At 48.6% G+C, this 18,176-nt stretch overlaps 1 protein-coding gene across 4 annotated transcripts in view; it reads left to right on the plus strand.

The window, feature by feature from the left end:
- Positions 1-17,885, plus strand: part of LOC111966229 (nuclear receptor coactivator 3) — a 114,829-nt gene extending 96,944 nt beyond the window's left edge. For all 4 annotated transcript variants that reach the window (XM_023990703.2, XM_023990704.2, XM_023990705.2 and 1 more), the window contains 18 exons: positions 4,679-4,779; positions 4,886-5,060; positions 7,235-7,417; positions 7,611-7,697; positions 7,915-8,055; positions 8,324-8,471; positions 9,118-9,656; positions 9,776-10,866; positions 11,082-11,220; positions 11,376-11,561; positions 11,702-11,932; positions 12,085-12,190; positions 12,302-12,791; positions 12,895-12,996; positions 13,130-13,370; positions 13,514-13,691; positions 13,889-14,150; positions 14,309-17,885. In XM_023990703.2, coding sequence (XP_023846471.1) covers positions 4,679-4,779; positions 4,886-5,060; positions 7,235-7,417; positions 7,611-7,697; positions 7,915-8,055; positions 8,324-8,471; positions 9,118-9,656; positions 9,776-10,866; positions 11,082-11,220; positions 11,376-11,561; positions 11,702-11,932; positions 12,085-12,190; positions 12,302-12,791; positions 12,895-12,996; positions 13,130-13,370; positions 13,514-13,691; positions 13,889-14,150; positions 14,309-14,320 — 4,412 coding nt within the window. In that variant the 3' untranslated portion in view covers positions 14,321-17,885. The remainder of the gene's footprint in view (positions 1-4,678; positions 4,780-4,885; positions 5,061-7,234; positions 7,418-7,610; positions 7,698-7,914; positions 8,056-8,323; positions 8,472-9,117; positions 9,657-9,775; positions 10,867-11,081; positions 11,221-11,375; positions 11,562-11,701; positions 11,933-12,084; positions 12,191-12,301; positions 12,792-12,894; positions 12,997-13,129; positions 13,371-13,513; positions 13,692-13,888; positions 14,151-14,308) is intronic.
- Positions 17,886-18,176: the final 291 nt, after the last annotated feature.

Raw genomic sequence — 18,176 nt, forward strand, 5'->3', positions numbered from 1 at the left:
ACTCGTATCTTTATCATCACCACTGAAACAAGCCGCACTATTAATTAGGTCACTCCCAATATCATTTCATGGGTGTCATACAAACCTGATTACACAACTGAAGATTCCCCTAAAGTTCTCACCACTACCTGTACCTTAACCTGTCACACACTAAGAAGACCCTAATAGTTCACCTGCCTGCACTAACCTGTCACACACCTGAGCCTTATAGGTTTACACCACGTGTACTAACCTTCACACACCCTGAAGACCGTATATGTTCACACGATGTACGACCCTGTCACATACTGAATGAAGACCTATAGGTTTCACCAATTTGTAACTCAACCTACTGCTTTACACCAACCTGAAAGTTACATAGGATCTCTTACACTGTAATCTTCTGTACAGATGTCTAGACATAAGTGCTAAGTCACCTATGTGAACGGAACCGCTCGCAACATCTAGCCAAGGTCCTATAGTTGTCTTTCACCACTTGTATCTAACCTGTCACACACTGAAGCCTATAGGTTTCCCACTGTACTAACCTGTCACACACTGAAGGCCTATTGGTTCACCAACTGTACTAACCTTCACACACCTGAAGACCTATAGGTTCTACCACTGTACTTAACCTGTCACACACTGAAGGCCTATAGGTTCACCACTGTACTAACCTGTCACACACTAGAAGGCCTATACGTTCACACATGTACTAACCTGTTACACACTGAAGCCTATAGGTTCACCACTGTACTAACCTGTCACACACTGAAGACCTATAGGTTCACCACTGTACTAACCTGTCACAACACTGAAGCCTATAGGTTCACCACTGTACTAACCTGTCACAACTGAAGACCTATAGGTTAACCACTGTACTAACCTGTCACACTGAAGGACCTATAGGTTCTCCACTGTACTAACCTGTCACACACTGAAGGCATTAGGTTCACCACTGTACTAACCTGTCACACACTGAAGACCTATAGGTTCACTACTGTACTAACCTGTCACACTGAAGACCTATATTCTCCACTGTACTAACCTGTCACACACTGAAGACCTATAGGTCACTACTGTTACTAACCTGTCACACACTGAAGACTATAGGTTCACTACTGTACTAACCTGTCACACACTGAAGACCTATAGGTTCACCACTGTACTAACCTGTCACACTGAAGACCTATAGGTTCACTACTGTACTAACCTGTCACACACTGAAGACCTATAGGTTCACACTGTACTAACCTGTCACACACTGAAGACCTATAGGTTCACCACTGTACTAACCTGCACACTGAAGACCTATAGGTTCACCACTGTACTACCTGTCACACTGAAGACCTATAGGTTCTCCACTGTACTAACCTACACCTAGCTCTGAATACTTACGGAAATAAGGTATTTCAGATTTGTTCTTTGCAAAAATGAATAAAAACTTGTTTTTGCTTTGTCGTTATGGGGTATTGTGTATAGATTGATGATGATAAATGTGTTATTTAATCAATTTTTGATAAAGGCTGTAACGTAACAAAATGTGGAAAAAGGGAAAGGGTCTGAATACTTTCCGAATGCACTTTGTATTTGTCCTGGTGAAGCGCTTTTATGCGATGATTGAATGGAAGCTGATAATTATGTTTTTTACTCGGCTGGTCTCAAGTCAAGACCGAGTACAGATTCATCCAACACGAGACACTCATGTGTGAGACCGGTCTCGAGTACTACAACACTGACTTGTATTGTACTTTTGAGCGCGTTTCATTCCCCCATTGGATTGGCACTGGTTGGGGTACCAGCATGGAGTAGCAGGCTGAAGTTGGTACAAGCAGACGCTGATCTGAGGTCAGTTTAGTGTCCTAGATCTATCAGAGCCTAATGGAGTGGGTGGGAGATGGCATGAACTGAGACAGAGACTGAGGCTGTGGGAGGTGACAGTTGGTCTCTGCCACCTCGACAGAAAGGGGAAGAGGGTACAGCTGGCGGTGACTTGCTGGAGACTGGTTGCCATAGTTACCGGAAGTGAATAATGAAGTGGCATTGGGTTTCACTTTTTACCCCTCTGTCTGTTTCTTTCTTTCTCTCTATTTGTCCTCTTTCTCTGTCTTCCTTTCCCTCTTACACTCTTTCTCTCTCTGTCTCTTACTTTCTCTCAATCTCTTCATCTTCCTGTCTCCCTCTACCCTTGTCTTTCCTCTCTCTGACATTATCCTTCACTAGTTCACTCGCTCCGCCTCCCTCCTCCTTCCAGCTTGCCGTTTTGGCCTCTGTGTTTCAGTCCAATAAAGTGTAGTATCCTCAGGTTGCTCCTAGCATCTTAAGATATTGAGGGTAACCACTGGAGCGTATCCTCCTCTCTCTCCCTCCCTCCCTCTGCCCTACCCCTCTTCTCTGTCTACCCCCCCTCTCCCTTGCTCTACCTTTCTGTCTCTATCTCTCCACCACCTCCCCCTCACTCTGCCACCCCCCTCTTCTCTCTCTCTCTCTCTCTCTCTCTCTCTCTGTGTCTCTCTACCTTCAGAGCGGGGCTGGCGGCAGGCAGGCAGCAGTGGCTGTGTTTCTTTGTGTTGGCTCTCTCTCCCCCCTGGGACCTAATCAGATGGAATGATTCCTGTAGCCCAGCTCCAGACAGCCTCAGCATTAATACTGCTGCTGCCTGGTGCCTGCCTGGGTCTCTGCCTGCATGCCATTCAGCCAGTCCCTCTAGAGTCTCCTGCTGAATATAAAGCATGGAGGAAGGAAGGAAGGATTTTACCTAGTGCACACCATACACTACACTACACTGCTCTGGTCTACACCCAGCCATGGTCTGGTCTCAGCCCCATCGCTCCTTAGAGAAGCCTGCATATGGATGTTGCTCCCCTTACCTGGTGCTTTGTGTGGAGGGAAAAATGAGAAACGCTGACCCCTGGTGGTTATTGGAGCTCTAATAAGTGGATGTGAATGTTGAGTTACACAGATCTGTGTTTAGTGTTTACGCCTTTCACAGTTCAGCTCTTCACACTTGAAATGTTTTCTTATTCGCACCCACACTTACACAGAAGATGTGTGTTACTTTGTACTTGATTGTAGGCTGAGGTACACTACCGTTCAAAAGTTTGGGATCACTTAGAAATGTCCTTGTTTTTGAAAGAAAAGCACATTTTTTGTCCATTAAATTAACATCAAATTGATCAGAAATACAGTGTAGACATTGTTAATGTTGTAAATGACTATTGTAGCTGGATACTGCAGATTTTTTATGGAATATCTACATAGGCGTACAGAGGCCCATTATCAGCAACCGTCACTCCTGTGTTCCAATGGCACATTGTGTTAGCTAATCTAAGTTTATCGTTTTAAAAGGCTAATTTATCATTAGAAAACCCTTTTGCAATTATGTTAGCACAGCTGAAAACGGTCGTGCTGATTACAGAAGCAATACAACTGGCCTCCTTTAGACTAGTTGAGTATCTGGAGCATCAGCATTTGCGTGTTCGATTACAGGCTCAAAATGTCCAGAAACAAATAACTTTCTTCTGAAAGTCGTCAGTCTATTCTTGTTCTGAGAAATGAAGGCAATTCCATGCGAGAAATTGCTTGGAAACTGAAGATCTCGTACAACGCTGTGTACTACTCCCTTCACAGAACAGCGCAAACTGGCTCTAACCAGAATAGAAAGAGGAGTTGGAGTCCCCAGTGCACAACTGAGCAAGAGGACAAGTACATTAGTGTCTAGTTTGAGAAACAGATGCCTCACAAGTCCTCAACTGGCAGCTTCATTAAATAGTACCCGCAAAACACCAGTCTCAACGTCAACAGTAAAGAGGAGACTCCGGGATGCTCCGGGAGTTGCAAAGAAAAAGCCATATCTCAGACTGACCAATAAAAAGAAAAGATTAAGATGGGCAAAAGAACACAGACACTGGACAGAGGAAGATTGGAAAAAAGTGTAATGGACACACAAATCTAAGTTTGAGGTATTCGGATCACAAAGAAGAACATTCGTGAGACGCAGAAAAAATGAAAAGATGCTGGAGGATTGCTTGACGCCATCTGTCAAGCATGGTGGAGGCAATGTGGTGGTCTGGCGGTGCTTTGGTGGTGGTAAAGTGGGAGATTTGTACAGGGTAAAAGGGATCTTGAMGAAGGATGGCTTTCACCTCATTTTGCAACGCCATGCCATACCCTGTGGACGGCGCTTAATTGGAGCCAATTTCCTCCTACAACAGGACGACCCAGAGCACAGCACCCAACTATGCAAGAACTATTTAGGGAAGAAGCAGTCAGCTGGTATTCTGTCTATAATGGAGTGGCCAGCACAGTCACCGGATCTCAACCCTATTGAGCTGTTGTGGGAGCAGCTTGACCGTATGGTACGTAAGAAGTGCCCATCAAGTCAATCCAACTTGTGGGAGGTGCTTCAGGAAGCATAGGGTGACTCTTTAGTTTACCTCAACAAATTGACAACTAGAATGCCAAAGGTCTATAAGGCTGTAATTGCTGCAAATGGTGGTGTATTCTTTGAGGGAAGCAAAGTTTGAAGGACACAATTATTACTTCAATTAAAAATCATTATTTATAACCTTGTCAACGTCTTGACTATATTTCCTATTCATTTTGCAACTCATTTCATTTTCATGGACAATGTCTAAGTGACCCCAAACGTTTAAACGGTCGTGTATATCTGACTGAACGCTCTCCTCCCTCCGTCCAGGCAAAGCGTCCTCCAACGATGACGATGTTCAGAAGTCAGACGTGTCCTCCACGGGACAGGGGGTCATCGACAAGGACCACCTGGGGCCGCTCCTGCTGCAGGTGAGGTCAAAGGTCACGACTCTCCTCTTTGATTGGCTGGCTGTACCGTCTGGCCTCTTATTGGCCTGTTGTACTGACTCTTCATGTGTTCACCCTCTGTCCTCAGGCCCTGGATGGCTTCCTGTTTGTGGTGAACCGGGAGGGCAGCATCGTGTTTGTGTCTGACAACGTGACCCAGTACCTGCAGTATAAACAGGAGGAGCTCATCAACACCTCCGCCTACAACATCCTCCATGAGGACGACAGGGAGGAGTTCCACAAGAACCTGCCCAAGACCAACGGTACGACACGCACGCACGCACACACATACATGCGAACATACGCACACACACACAGGCGCACTCTCTTTGCATGTCTCTCAACATTCTGCAGTAGGAAGACAGGGGGAAGATGATTAAAAACCTAGCTAGGAGATGTGGTTAAGACACACACACATTATCATAGACATATACAAACACCTACTCTTCCCTCCTATCCTTCTTTTCTCGCTCGGTCCCAATAATGAGCGGTTTCTCATAAACCTCCTTGAGTGCACAAGGTCCTCTCTGACACACCGGTCTCTTATACACATCTAGATGTGTATAAGAGACAGGTGTACATATTCGTGTACTTGTACATTTCCGGTGTGCTGTAGGTTTCTGTAAATGTGTGTGTGTGTGTATTTCTAAAGCCAATTAATTATGGATATGTGTGCTCTGCTGAACCTGCTCCCCGATTTTACTCCCCAGCAGTGGCAGCGGCTCCAAAGTGTCATTGACACTCTCTCTCTCCGTCTCCCACCTCTTTCTCTGTTCTCCTACTTTGTTGAATAATGTGGTTGCTAGGAACTATATTTTATTTATTTCGCTGGTCTTTCTCTCACTTTCTTTTTTAAATTCTCTCTCCTTCCCGTGCCTCTCCCCCATCATTACCTCCGACTCCATGAATGAAATACGCTCTCTCTGCACATTCCTGTGGGATGACCACTGATCACGCCAACTGGGGCTTGCACCATATGCACGCCACACAGAGACACACACACACACACACTCACACACACACTTTCTCTCACTCACACAATCCCCTGTGTGTGTCTAGGGGGCGGGAGGTTTTCTCCTGTGTTTTCTCCCTGAGTCTACCGTTCTGCCCAGCCTCAGCGCTTGTTAATTGTGTCTGAGGGGAAATGTCGGGCCTCACGGCAATGCTGGGTTGTCTCTGTCAGGCTGAAGATTGGGTCCTAACCGTCTAAGACCTTTTTAAATCACCATTCAGTATCAGTTAGAAACCCCCATGCCCTAGGGCATCCCACCCTGTCAGTGGAGGCTGGTGGGGGGAGCTATAGGAGGACGGGCTCATTCTAGTGGCTGGAATAGAACAAATGAGTCAAATGTGGTTTTCATATGTTCCTGTTTGATACTGTTCCATTAATTCCATTCCAGCCATTGCATTGAGCCTTGTCCTCCTATTGCTACTCCCACCAGCCTCCCCTGCTCCCTGTACAGACAAACCTTCCCTCTCTCCCTCCACCTGTCCTGTCAGAAACAGACAGACTGGGGGGCCTTGGTCCCTGATAAGGCTTCAGACAAACGTTGGGGGAGAGTGGGGTTCCAAACCTTCCTCCCTCGCGTCCTAATCACCGATCTCACATGACTGGAAAGGAGAATGGAACCTGTGCTATTGTAACACCTATTTAATTGTGTTTGTGTCCTTGGATCATTTCCTAGAAAAGAGAATGTAGGATGCAAGCTACTGTAGGATCTCTCTCTCTCTCTCTCTGAAGTTTAGTTCAACACCCCTCCCCACCTCATCCCCTTCCCTGTGAAGGTGACCCTCTGGCTGTTCTCTGATGAGGAGTCAGGGCCCAAATGAGGATAGATGGCTGGGTGTCCCTGTCTACCTGGCCACTCTGCTCTGCTCCTCCCCTGACCTCGGCAGCAGCCCAGGGCTGGAGGGATATTGGAAATCGACACGTCGGCTACATTAATCCCATGGTCCATTTAGCCAGGAATCAGAACGAGAGGGGATCCTTTTGCTTTTAGATATGAGGGAAAGTAGTAATGCTGGTTCATCTGTCGTGTGTGTCCGGATATTTGACATGTCATGATTCAAATCCAGAAACTCCCAGAAGTGTTCAATTGGGTTGAGATCTGGTGACTGAGACGGCCGTGGCCTACGGTTTACATCGTTTTCATGCTCATCAAACCATTCGGTGACCACTCATGCCCTGTGATGGCGACAATGTCATCCTATAGGGGCATAGCCATGGTTGCCAAAAGAATGGCCTGCCCAGCGTTTTTATACATGACCCTAAGCATGATGGGATGTTAATTGCTTAATTAGCTCCGGAACCACACCTGTGTGGAAGCACTTAACTTCAATATACTTTGTATCCTCATTTACTCAAGCATTTACATTATTTTGGCAGTTACATGTTTATTTTAATACGGCATATGCTTTTGAATTGACTCCTCCTCAGTGAATGGGGTGTCCTGGGGGGGGGAGGCGCCCCGGCAGAAGAGCCACACCTTCAACTGCCGCATGCTGGTCAAGTTTGGCAACACCCACGGGCCTGTAGAGGAGGGGCATGGAGGACCGCACTACGAGACCATGCAATGCTTCGCCCTGACCCAGCCCAAGGCCATGATCGAAGACGGGGAAGGTACAGACACACGGGCGCACACACACAATCTCACACGCGCACACACACACACACATGACACACACACACTCTGACACACACATCCACACGCACACACGACAAACGTATGGCACACACACACACACACTCACTCACTCACAGACACACACAGAATGTCTGTGTAGGTTAAGTCATTATTTCCCATCCTCCTCAGACCTGCAGTCGTGTATGATCTGTGTGGCCCGTCGTGTGACTGCTGTGGAGAGAACCGAGAGCTTCAACACCCGACACGAGCTTACAGGTGAGACCGACAGCAACATAATTGACAGCAGCGTAGTTGACGTTTATTACTTATCCCGCAAACCTGGCTGTATAATTTGATTTCATAAGGCCTTGTGTGTACGAAAAAGAGTACAATATCCTTTTAGATTTTACAAAAAATGTGTACAATATCCTTTAATAGGTGTGTATTATCCACGTTCAACAATGTCCATCTCGTCTCCTCTTCTCCCGTTCAGGTAAGCTGATCCAGATAGACCAGAACTCTCTGCGTGCGTCGATGCGTCCTGGCTGGGAGGACCTGCTGAGGCGTTGTATTCAGATGTTCCTACAGCACAGCGACGGACAGCCCTGGTCCCACAAACGCCACTACCACGAGGGTACGCCACGCACACACCTGTGCCAATACACACATCTGTTACATGCGGAGTCACACACACCCTCCTGTCCCAAAGCACACACACACCTGTCCCAAAACACACACACCTGTCTTAAAACACACATGAATGGCATCACTGCAAGCCATTTTTGTCAGGATACCACCGACCCTATACCTCATCTTTGATATATATTTCACTTCCATATTTTCATCTGAACCCATTGTATTTGCCCCCTCGTCCTTGCCCCCTCGTCCTTGCCTCCCCCCAGCCTTCCTGCAGGGTCACGCCGAGACCCCCCTGTACCGCTTCTCCCTGTCAGACGGCACCCCTGTCACGGCCCAGACCAAGAGCAAGCTGTACCGCCACCCCATGAGCAATGAACCCCAGGGCTTCATCTCCACTCACCTGCTACAGAGGTACACACACACACACCTGCTACAGAGGTACACACACACCTGCTACAGAGGTACACACACACCTGCTACAGAGGTACACACACACACACACCTGCTACAGAGNGCTACAGAGGTACACACACACACACACCTGCTACAGAGGTACACACACACACACCTGCTACAGAGGTACACACACACACACACACACACCTGCTGCTGCTATGAGGTAGAAAACAGCCTTTGCAAGAGACAGAATACACACACACACACAGCTGAGGTAGCTGATATCCACAATATCCTCTCTGGGCTTAGCAGATAGATCTGACTGCTTATACGGATGCTTCAGACAGCGGAGAAGGCCTTAAAGGCCTCCTAGTGGGTTTGTTCATTTTTCAGTCAAATGAAAAGGTTGAATTATTGTGCTTGACAGCCACTTAAGTCTCTTAGAAGTAAAGTTTACAGGGCTGAGTAATGAATTAGAGAACGCCTCATTCTCATTGTGAATATTTTTTCCGTTTTTATGCCCTTCAGTTCCATCTTCGGACTCTTCAAGAGACTCTTTTGCTCGACTTGATCTGTGTTTACAAGAATAAAGCGCCGTGGATGTCATGTTAACCGCACTTCCCTCACATGTTCCTTCTCTCCTCCTCGTCCTCTCTTCCAGGGAGCAGAATGGCTATCGCTCTGCCCAGACTGGGGGCATGATGCCTGGGCCTATGAGGCAGCAGGGCATGGGGGGCCCCAACCCCAACGCCCAGATGAACATGCCCCCTGGCGCAGGGATGGGGATGGGGGGTATGAACCGGGGCTATGGGCCCATGAATGAACAGAGCCACATGGGACAGATGGGAGGGGTCTCAATGTATGGAGGAAATGGAGGTGGGGGTGGGGGTGGCGGTGGAGGCATGGGCAACAGAATGATGCAGATGAATCAGATGAATCAAATAAACCATATGGGCCAGATGAACCAAATGAATCAGATGGGTCATCAGATGAACCACCCAGGTCCAGGGAACCACCCAGGCATGCAGCATCCCCAGCACCCACAGCAGCACCCCTTCCAGAGCAGTGGGGGGTACGGACTTGGGGGTATGAGCAGCCCCTTGGGGAGCCCCCGGATGAGTGGCCCCCAGCAGGGGTTTCTGATGTCCCCCCGAAATCGAGGCAGCCCCAAGATGGGCGCCAGTCAGTTCTCTCCTGGAGGTGCGTCAATCAGGGGGTTCACTATACATTTGCACAGTTTTGCTGTGCTTCATAAAACACAAGATAATCCATTTTAGGTTTTGTACAGTTTCTAACAGTGTATTTTGTTTCTTTCCCAGGCATGCACTCCCCCATAGGCCCTCATGGAGGAGGAGGTGCGGGAGGAGGTGGCTCCTCCTTTTCCAGCAGCTCCCTCAACGCCCTCCAGGCCATCAGCGAGGGGGTCGGGAGCTCCCTCCCTTCGACCCTCGCCTCCCCCTCCCCGGCCCACAAACCAGACAGCTCCCCCAGCGTCCACTCCTCCTCTCAGTCCTCCCAGCCAAGCCAGCCGGCCAAACCAGGCCCGGACGGCTCCAAAAGCCCACCTGGTCCCGGCGAGCACCACCACCCCCTCCACCACCACCACCACCACCACCCACACACCCAGGCAGAGGGCTGCGGAGACAGGTTGGACAGCCAGGCCACGGCAGGCAGCAAGGAGCCTGGAGAGGGGGCCAGCGAGGCTGGGGTGGCCAGCTCAGAACCCACCCGGAGAGTCCCAGACAGTAAGGGCCATAAGAAGCTGCTGCAGCTACTGACCTCCCCCACTGAGGAGCTGGGGTTAGGGGGAACTGGTCCGGCCTTGCCCTCTATACCTCCCCCACCAGTCAGCAGCAACATCCCAGCAGGGTCCGACACTAAGGACCCCACAGGAGGCATGACCAGTCCTTCCTCTACCGGAGTCTCCTCCTCTTCCTCGGCCTCCACCATTCAGGGCCCGGYGTCAGGCCCAGGTGGCGCTGCTCTGGCCAATGCTCTGGCCTCGGCCCACTACACGGCATCGCTGCAGGAGAAGCACAAGATCCTCCACAAGCTGCTGCAGAACAGCAACACGCCCGACGAGGTGGCCAAGATCACAGCCGAGGCAACTGGGAAGGTGACACTGGGGGACCAGGAGGTTCCAGGGGAGACGGGGGCTGCGGGAGGAGGAGCAGGAGGAGTGACTGAGCCCAAGCAGGAGCAGCACAGCCCCAAGAAGGAGAAGACCCACGCGCTCCTCCACTACCTCCTCAACAAGGACGACACTAAAGAGCCCGTGGACGTGAAGCCCAAGCCTGAGGAGCTGGAAGGAAAGGGCCCCCCAGGAGCCACTGCCGGTCCCCCATCCAGAGGCCCTGGACCCACCCCTGAACATCCAGAAAGCAAGATCAAGTCAGAGCCACCTGATGAGGTAACCACACAGTGTGGGGGTCAGATCGTTACCTTGCTGGTAGATTATTAAAATCACATGAGTATTCGTACTGATAAGTAAGATATTGATTGGGCACCATTGGCCTTCAGTGTGAACATTTCCATTGCTCAGAAGTGCTGAACCTCCGTAGGTTGTGTACGCCTGAGTGTGATACTGTGTTGTTGCTGATACACGTGTATCTATCTTTTCACCAGTTGGAGAACCTGGAGTCCATCCTGGGAGGTCTGAGGGGTTCTGGCTCTGAGTTCTACCCCGAGCAGGGAGGAGGAGGAGGAGGAGGGGCTAATGAAGGAGGGAACAAGGCCCAGGGTTGCCTCGATGACAACCTGCAAGGTAGGACCGGTCACATTAAGCAACACACACACAAACATAAAAAATAAAAAAATGTTTTAGCCCTTGCCTCAAAGTAACTTCTACACAGAGAGTCTGGATACCAGGCTATGGCTATGTACCTGTTCTATCTGTTGTGTCCCTCTGTGTGTGTTCAGGGAGTCCGGGGATGGCCCCTGGCCAACGAGGCCCCTTTCAGAGGGCCATGTCAGTGGACGCCAAGCCCCCCGGTGGTCCTGGAGGGGCGGGGAGGCGCCCCATGCTCATCAAACAGGAGAATATGTTGAGCAGCCCAGACGGATACCCAGGGAACATGGGTGTGTGTCCGCGAGGCGTTGGAACAAGTAACTCATTTAGTTATTTGACTCTCTCTTTCTGCCCCCCCCCCCCCCCACCCCACTACCTAGGTCTGTGTGTCAGTCAGTGCCGTTGAAGCTTTGTGAGAAAAATCTCATCCAGGTGTCTGTGGTTTGTGTCTCCCCAGGGCCGATGAACAGGGGCATGGGGGTTCCCCAGCGCTCTCCCATGGGGGGGTCAGGGGATTGGGGGATGCCCCGCTCCAGCGCCAGCCCCGTGGGCTCAGCCGGTCACCCTTCTATGATCCGCCCTGGCATGGACTACAACTCCAAAGGCATGATGGGAGGGCCCATGGTGGCCAGGTCCAACAGTGTTCCTGGCACCAGATCCATGCTGCAGCAACAGCTGATGGACTTGGGTACGTGTGTATGCGTTAGTCCATCAAATAAACATGCTCGGGTGTAATCTCTGTGTGTCTGTCTGTGTGTGCATGTGTCTATGTGTGTCTGTAATCCGTAGTAATTGATTCTGAGCGATGGAATATCTGGTTAATATGTGTTGTGTGTGCAGGATGTTCTGGTGAGATGGGGATGAGTCCGTTCAGTCAGCAGGGCCAGCCCAACCAGTCTCCCTCCTGGCCTGACAATGTGATAGGCATGGAGGGCAACCACAACAGGTAAACTGGTCTTCCATAGTAAGATTTCTTCTAATATATGATTTATACCAGGACAATTGGCAGCCAATGTTATCATGTCATACTTTTAACGGTTCTCTGGGTGTGTTTCAGGCGTCAGTTTGGGAACGCCCTGGACGAGCTCCTTGCTCCGCCCACCACCAGCGAGGGCCAGAGTGACGAGCGGGCGCTGCTGGACCAGCTGGACTCTCTGCTCAACAACACGGACGGCATAGCCCTGGAGGAGATCGACCGGGCCCTGGGCATCCCMGACTTGGTCAGCCAGGGCCAGGGTCCAGAGCAGCACGGTGAGCCCTTCCCCGGCCAGGACCCCTCCATGGTGCTGGAGCAGAAGCCTCTGTACGGCCAGGGCTACCCCGGCCCCCCCTCCATGGCCATGCAGTCAGCCTACGGGGGGAGCCCCATGCAGGGCCAGCTCCAGCAGGGGAGCTTTGGCCCCATGCTCTCCCAGATGGGCCAGGGGGGCAGCTTCGCGGGGATGGGGGGTATGGGTCACCCTCGCGCCAACATGATGAGACCCAGGATGATGAGCGCCACCAAACCTATGAGGCTTCAGCTGCAACAGAGATTACAGGGCCAACAGGTTAGAGACACACACACACACACACACACACACACACACACACACACAGATAAACGCACACAGGACTTTATGTTGACAGGTTCTTATTTCCTTCCTCCCTCAGTTTATGAGTCAGACTCGGCAGGGGATGGCCATGAAGATGGAGAACCCTGGAGCGGGTAACCCCGGAATGAGGCCGGGCATGCAGCCTGGCATGGGGGCACAGGTAGGCACTCCCCTCTCCTCACATATACACACACGTACACACAACCTAGCATTTGTGAGCCACTTGTGCCTAACCTTTCCTTGTTGTACATTACACACAGCCAGAACTCACTACACTCCTTCTCTGTCCCCAGCCTGGCTTCCTGAATGCCCAGATGATGGCCCAGCGTAGCAGGGAGATGGTGACCATGCAGATGAGGAGACAGAGGATGATGATGCTCATGCAGCAGCAACAGCAGCAGGCGGCAGCGGCCGCCGCCGGGGGGTTCAGCCCCCCTCCCAACGTCACCGCCCCCGCCGGCATGGACACCCCCATGGGAGGCCCCAACATGGGCCAGCCGGGCCCCCAGCAGTTTGGCTACGGGGGAAACTACGGTGAGTTTGGGTTGGTTTGACCTGAAGGGCCACAGAGTGTTGCTGCTCCCTAGTGGTGAGTTGTTGTACTTGCAGTGAGACATGGAAGTGTGTGTGGGTGGTGTGTGTTCCCATGCTATAGCTCATGTAACATGTTCCTTCAGGTATGACCCAGCAGGGTGACCCGTCGTTCGGCCCTGCGGGCGGCAGCCCCCCCAACACTATGATGTCAGGCCGCCTGGGTCCTCAGAATCCCATGATGCAGCAGCATCCCCAGGGCGGACCCATGTACCAGAGTGCTGAGATGAAGGGCTGGCCGCAGGGAGGCATGGCCCGCAACAGGTGTGTGACAGAGAGAGAGCGAGAGAGAGAAGAGAGAAAGAGAGCGAGAGAGAGAGAGAGAGAGAGAGAGAGAGAGAGAGAGAGAGAGAGAGAGAGAGACAGAGACAGAGACAGAGACAGAGACAGAGACAGAGACAGAGAGCCTAGAACAACCAGTGAACTAACTAACCCACCTCCTTCCCTCCCTATCTCTCCAGTACGTACACCCAGCAGCAGTTTGCCCAACAGGGTAACCCAGGACAACAGCAGTTTGCCCAACAGGGTAACCCGGGGCAACAGCAGTTTGCCCAACAGGGTAACCCGGGGCAGCAGCAGTTTGCCCAACAGGGTAACCCGGGGCAATACGGGGGCATTATGATAAACGGGGGCATGCCTGCCAACGGAGGAGGGGGCCAGATGGGGGGCCAGATGGGGATAAACCCCATGGTGATGGGACGTATGCCGATGGGGCCTGATCAGGTACACAGCTGTTTATAGATTGTGTGTGGGTGTGTGCATGAACATACAGTAAGCATGTGGGAGTGTTGTCAATATTTATGTACACACGCAGAGACGCACACACACACACACACACTCGATGTCTACACAACTAACCCCATTACCTCTGTTCCTTACAGAAATATTGCTGAACCTGAGACCGAGGCGTGTGGTGGAACAGAAACGGACTCAATGTGATCCCTTTCAGAGAGAGGAGTGCAGTGCTCAGTGTGTGCCGGACCAAACGTGCGTGTACGTGTGAGTGGTATTCTACTCCCACCAGTTGGGGGTGCTGTTCCTCTGAACTCAAGGACAGTCTCACAAAACAAGACCGAGGACACACTCTATTCTACATGCACTTACATGAGACACGCCATGACCCACCAACACACACACACACACACACACTCAAAAACAGTCATGTATGTGAAGCAGAGACGCACTGTGACACACACACACACACACAGATACACAACTGTTTCATTCCTCCATCAGTCTTTAGTGATGTAGTTTCATTAGTCCTCTCTCTGGGTTCTATGTCTCTGTCCTGGACACACGCCAGTCGCTGGACCAAACAGACTGAAGCGGGGACACCCAACTAATAATGATCTGGCTCTGACAGACACGGCCGGACATGAGAAGACATCCTCTCGTGGGATGTAAACTACGTCATGCTGTGTTCACCTCTGGGCATGGGAATTCTCTCTCTGCTTCGGAACACTGGAGGAAGACAGTCCTGAAGGACCACTGTGTATGCAGGCATTGCATCCCATCCGGTCTCTGAATCCACTCCTAATGAATGACATAATGCATATGATGTAGTCCCATTGCTGGAGAAGGTGGGAGTTGCTTGTGATGACTGACACTGGGTCAGCTATTTTCACATCCCCCTAATAGTTGAGATTAGGGACCCTGATCCTAGATCTGTGGTCATGGGCAACTTCTACCTCTATAAGCTAAATTACTATACTGATGAGCAGGCCTATAGTCAATGAAACAACTCAGAAGGAAGTAATTGAGAGTCAGTATACATACACAGTGGTCCTGCAGGAGACTGGGTTAAGGTACGACAGAAAGAAATACTAGTTGGCTGTGATTGCACTTTACGGAAAGGCTGTCGTCAAAAGGATTGTGGAAATATTTCTTGGTCATAGAGGCCTTTACCCAAGAATGAATGCATAACAGAAAATCTTGTTTTGCTTTTGTGTTGTGTCGGAGGATGGGGACTATTTTGATTGGAAATGGATTACCGTGACGATCATTATTCTAAATGGTTAACCAATTGAAAGGCAGTAAGCACAGATTTTATAGAACACTTTCTTCTGCAGTGTGTTGATTATGGGGAAGTTAGTGGATTGAAAAGGTTCTGATTATTAAAGTAGATCCTTRAAATGTGCTGACCTATTTCAGAGGGCACAATTACCCTCATATTTATACAACTATTCATAAATGATCATTTAAAATGTAAAAAACGATGAGTATATTGTATTTTTAAGGAGGAATTCGTAAGGTTTACGTTCTTGGTTACCTCATGGAACACTTGATAGCAATTTTTGCCAGTTATTGAATGAGTTAATTCCTAAAGTAATCCACACACTGTGAAAGAAAGGGTTTCCCTGATTTTAGTGTATGTTTATGCAGATTTCTAGCAATAATTTTTTCTCTTGGTTCTCCTGTGAGGGCAAAGTGAAGCATCATTTCCTCAAAGTGAAAGCGATGGTACTCCAGTATTAGGATGCGACTCGTCTCGTTTGGAACTTTTTTATTTTGTCTGTGAATATAAATTGTATATACGTTTCAAATGTATTATATATATATAAATATATGCTTTTGTAGGTCACATACTGTTTTTGCACAGATTGTCAGGCTCGATATTTAAAGTATAATTTTCTTATTATGTCGTAGGTCAAAACAGCTTTTATTTTCAATACTTCAACCATGGGCGAAAAGCAAGGGGCTATTTCTTTGATCAATACTGAAATACTTTGGCTCGATTTCTCTCAGAAAGCTACAACTGCCACTTGTTCTCTCAGAAAACACTTTTTTTATTTGTGATCTATAAATCGTACATTTCTCTTTTGCAAAGACATTGCGTATATTTAGAGATGCTTGTGTGATCCTGTCATTTTCTATCAATAGATATTTTTTTTTTTAAAGAGCAATCAAACACACAATGCCTAAAAGAGGTTTCATGTGATTGTGTTAGACTTATGAGGGTCCATGTATCTTACCAGTGTGTGGATTGATATTTTTAGATAGGGCCCTATGAGTCCCATGGCTCTAGTTCTCAGGCTCCCGAGTGGCGCAGTGCAAAAGGCGTCACTGCAGTACCTGGTTCAAATCCAGGCTGCGTCACATCCGGTTGTGATTGGGAGTACCATAGGGTGGCGCACAATTGGCCCAGCGTCGTCCAGGTAGGCCGTCATTGTAAATAAGAGTTTTTCTTAACTGACTTGCCTAGTTACATAAAGGTTCAATTAAAAATTGTATTTAAAAAATAGTTCCATTCCTTATAATTCCATACTCTATAATTGGCCAGGCTACTTAACAGCGACTATGTGTTCACAGATATGCTATTATAGACAACCCAGAATCATTACAATATCAAGACTGCTTTTCTAGTTTTCTCCCCTTCCGTTGGGCACAGATGCTGGTTTGTGGTGGTCAGTTTTTACTGTATGTGGGCTTTTGAGTTACAGTCTTGATCACTGCGGTTAGTTATATTTGTGGCTTCGCTTTTTCAATAGGAAGAGTCGGCTCATGTTGAGGGAGGCTGTACACAAGAGGGTTATTTGGATTCCCTCCCTCCCTCCCTCTCTCTCTGTCTGGTTTGAAGGTTATTTTGGKACATTTTACATGGTTTTATGTTGAACCTTGATTTTGCATTGACATTGTAGTATTTTCTGTGAAGCTTTGTGAGAAAATCTTTTAAGACATGCTCAATCCAAAGATTTTTGTTTTGTCATTCTGCAGTGCTTAGAAACCAGTTGTAGATGGTGCAAGTACTSTACTGGTGTGAGCATTTCTCTGCCGCACAACCTACATGTAATCTGTTTTTCTTTTTGTGTATCTATTCCCATTCATACACAACATAGAGTTAACATGGGTCTGATTCTGCTGAAGTGATTTTAATCYTGTTTGTAATTGTAGTCGTTTTATTTTCTTGATTTTTATCTCTTGTAATGTACGGCCAGTTCAAAGTTGTGGTGCTGGAAGCAGTTCTTTCATGAGATTGACCACTCAGAAAGGAAGCTATTTTAGTGTCACTAACCTGAGGTAGAAGACTGCCGTCTGACGATAAGAGACTATCCCATGGAGTCTAAACTATTTACAATGGCTTCAATGCTGAAGACGGCTATCTTATCTTTTAACACAATGGAGAGTGTCTTTACGCTGTTTTATGGAAACTTCATTACATCATGGAATAGCCTAGAACGATTTTTTGGTTTTGTTTCAGTCTTGATGAAGTATATTAAAAAAGATTTGCCTACTGAATATTCAAAATAACTGTTTTCTGTGCTTTTGCTTAAAAAAAAAGATTCCTCTTGATGTATCTACCCTTTGATTTAAATGGAAAGAGGGGGGAATAAAATATCACTTGGGGGGAGGGTGGGGATATACAGTCATAATTTCAGGATGTAAATTACTGTCGCATTTTTTCTTACTTCTTTCTTGATGTTAATATTGATGTAAATACAAATTTCTATTTAAACATTACATTGTGTGTGTGTTGTGTTTCATTATAGTAACAGTACGTTTACTAAGTTCCAAAATAGCTTGGCCAGAGGGAAGGGAATGAGAACTTGGGTTAGAGGGTAAGGCACTGGACTAGATGATAAAGAATAGGGGCACTTATCATATGCGTACAAATGATGTCTGGAGACTGTGGGTCTGCGTGAACTAGGGGCCCAGAGGTGAGAGAGTGGGAGGAGGCGAGGGTTGTCTCTGATGGGGGGGGTGGTTGGGTTATTGTATGGTGTGTCAAGAGGAAGATGGTGGGTACAGTTG

Source organism: Salvelinus sp. IW2-2015, linkage group LG7, assembly GCF_002910315.2.
Source record: "Salvelinus sp. IW2-2015 linkage group LG7, ASM291031v2, whole genome shotgun sequence".
In the NCBI taxonomy this organism is placed as follows: Eukaryota; Metazoa; Chordata; class Actinopteri; order Salmoniformes; family Salmonidae; genus Salvelinus; species Salvelinus sp. IW2-2015.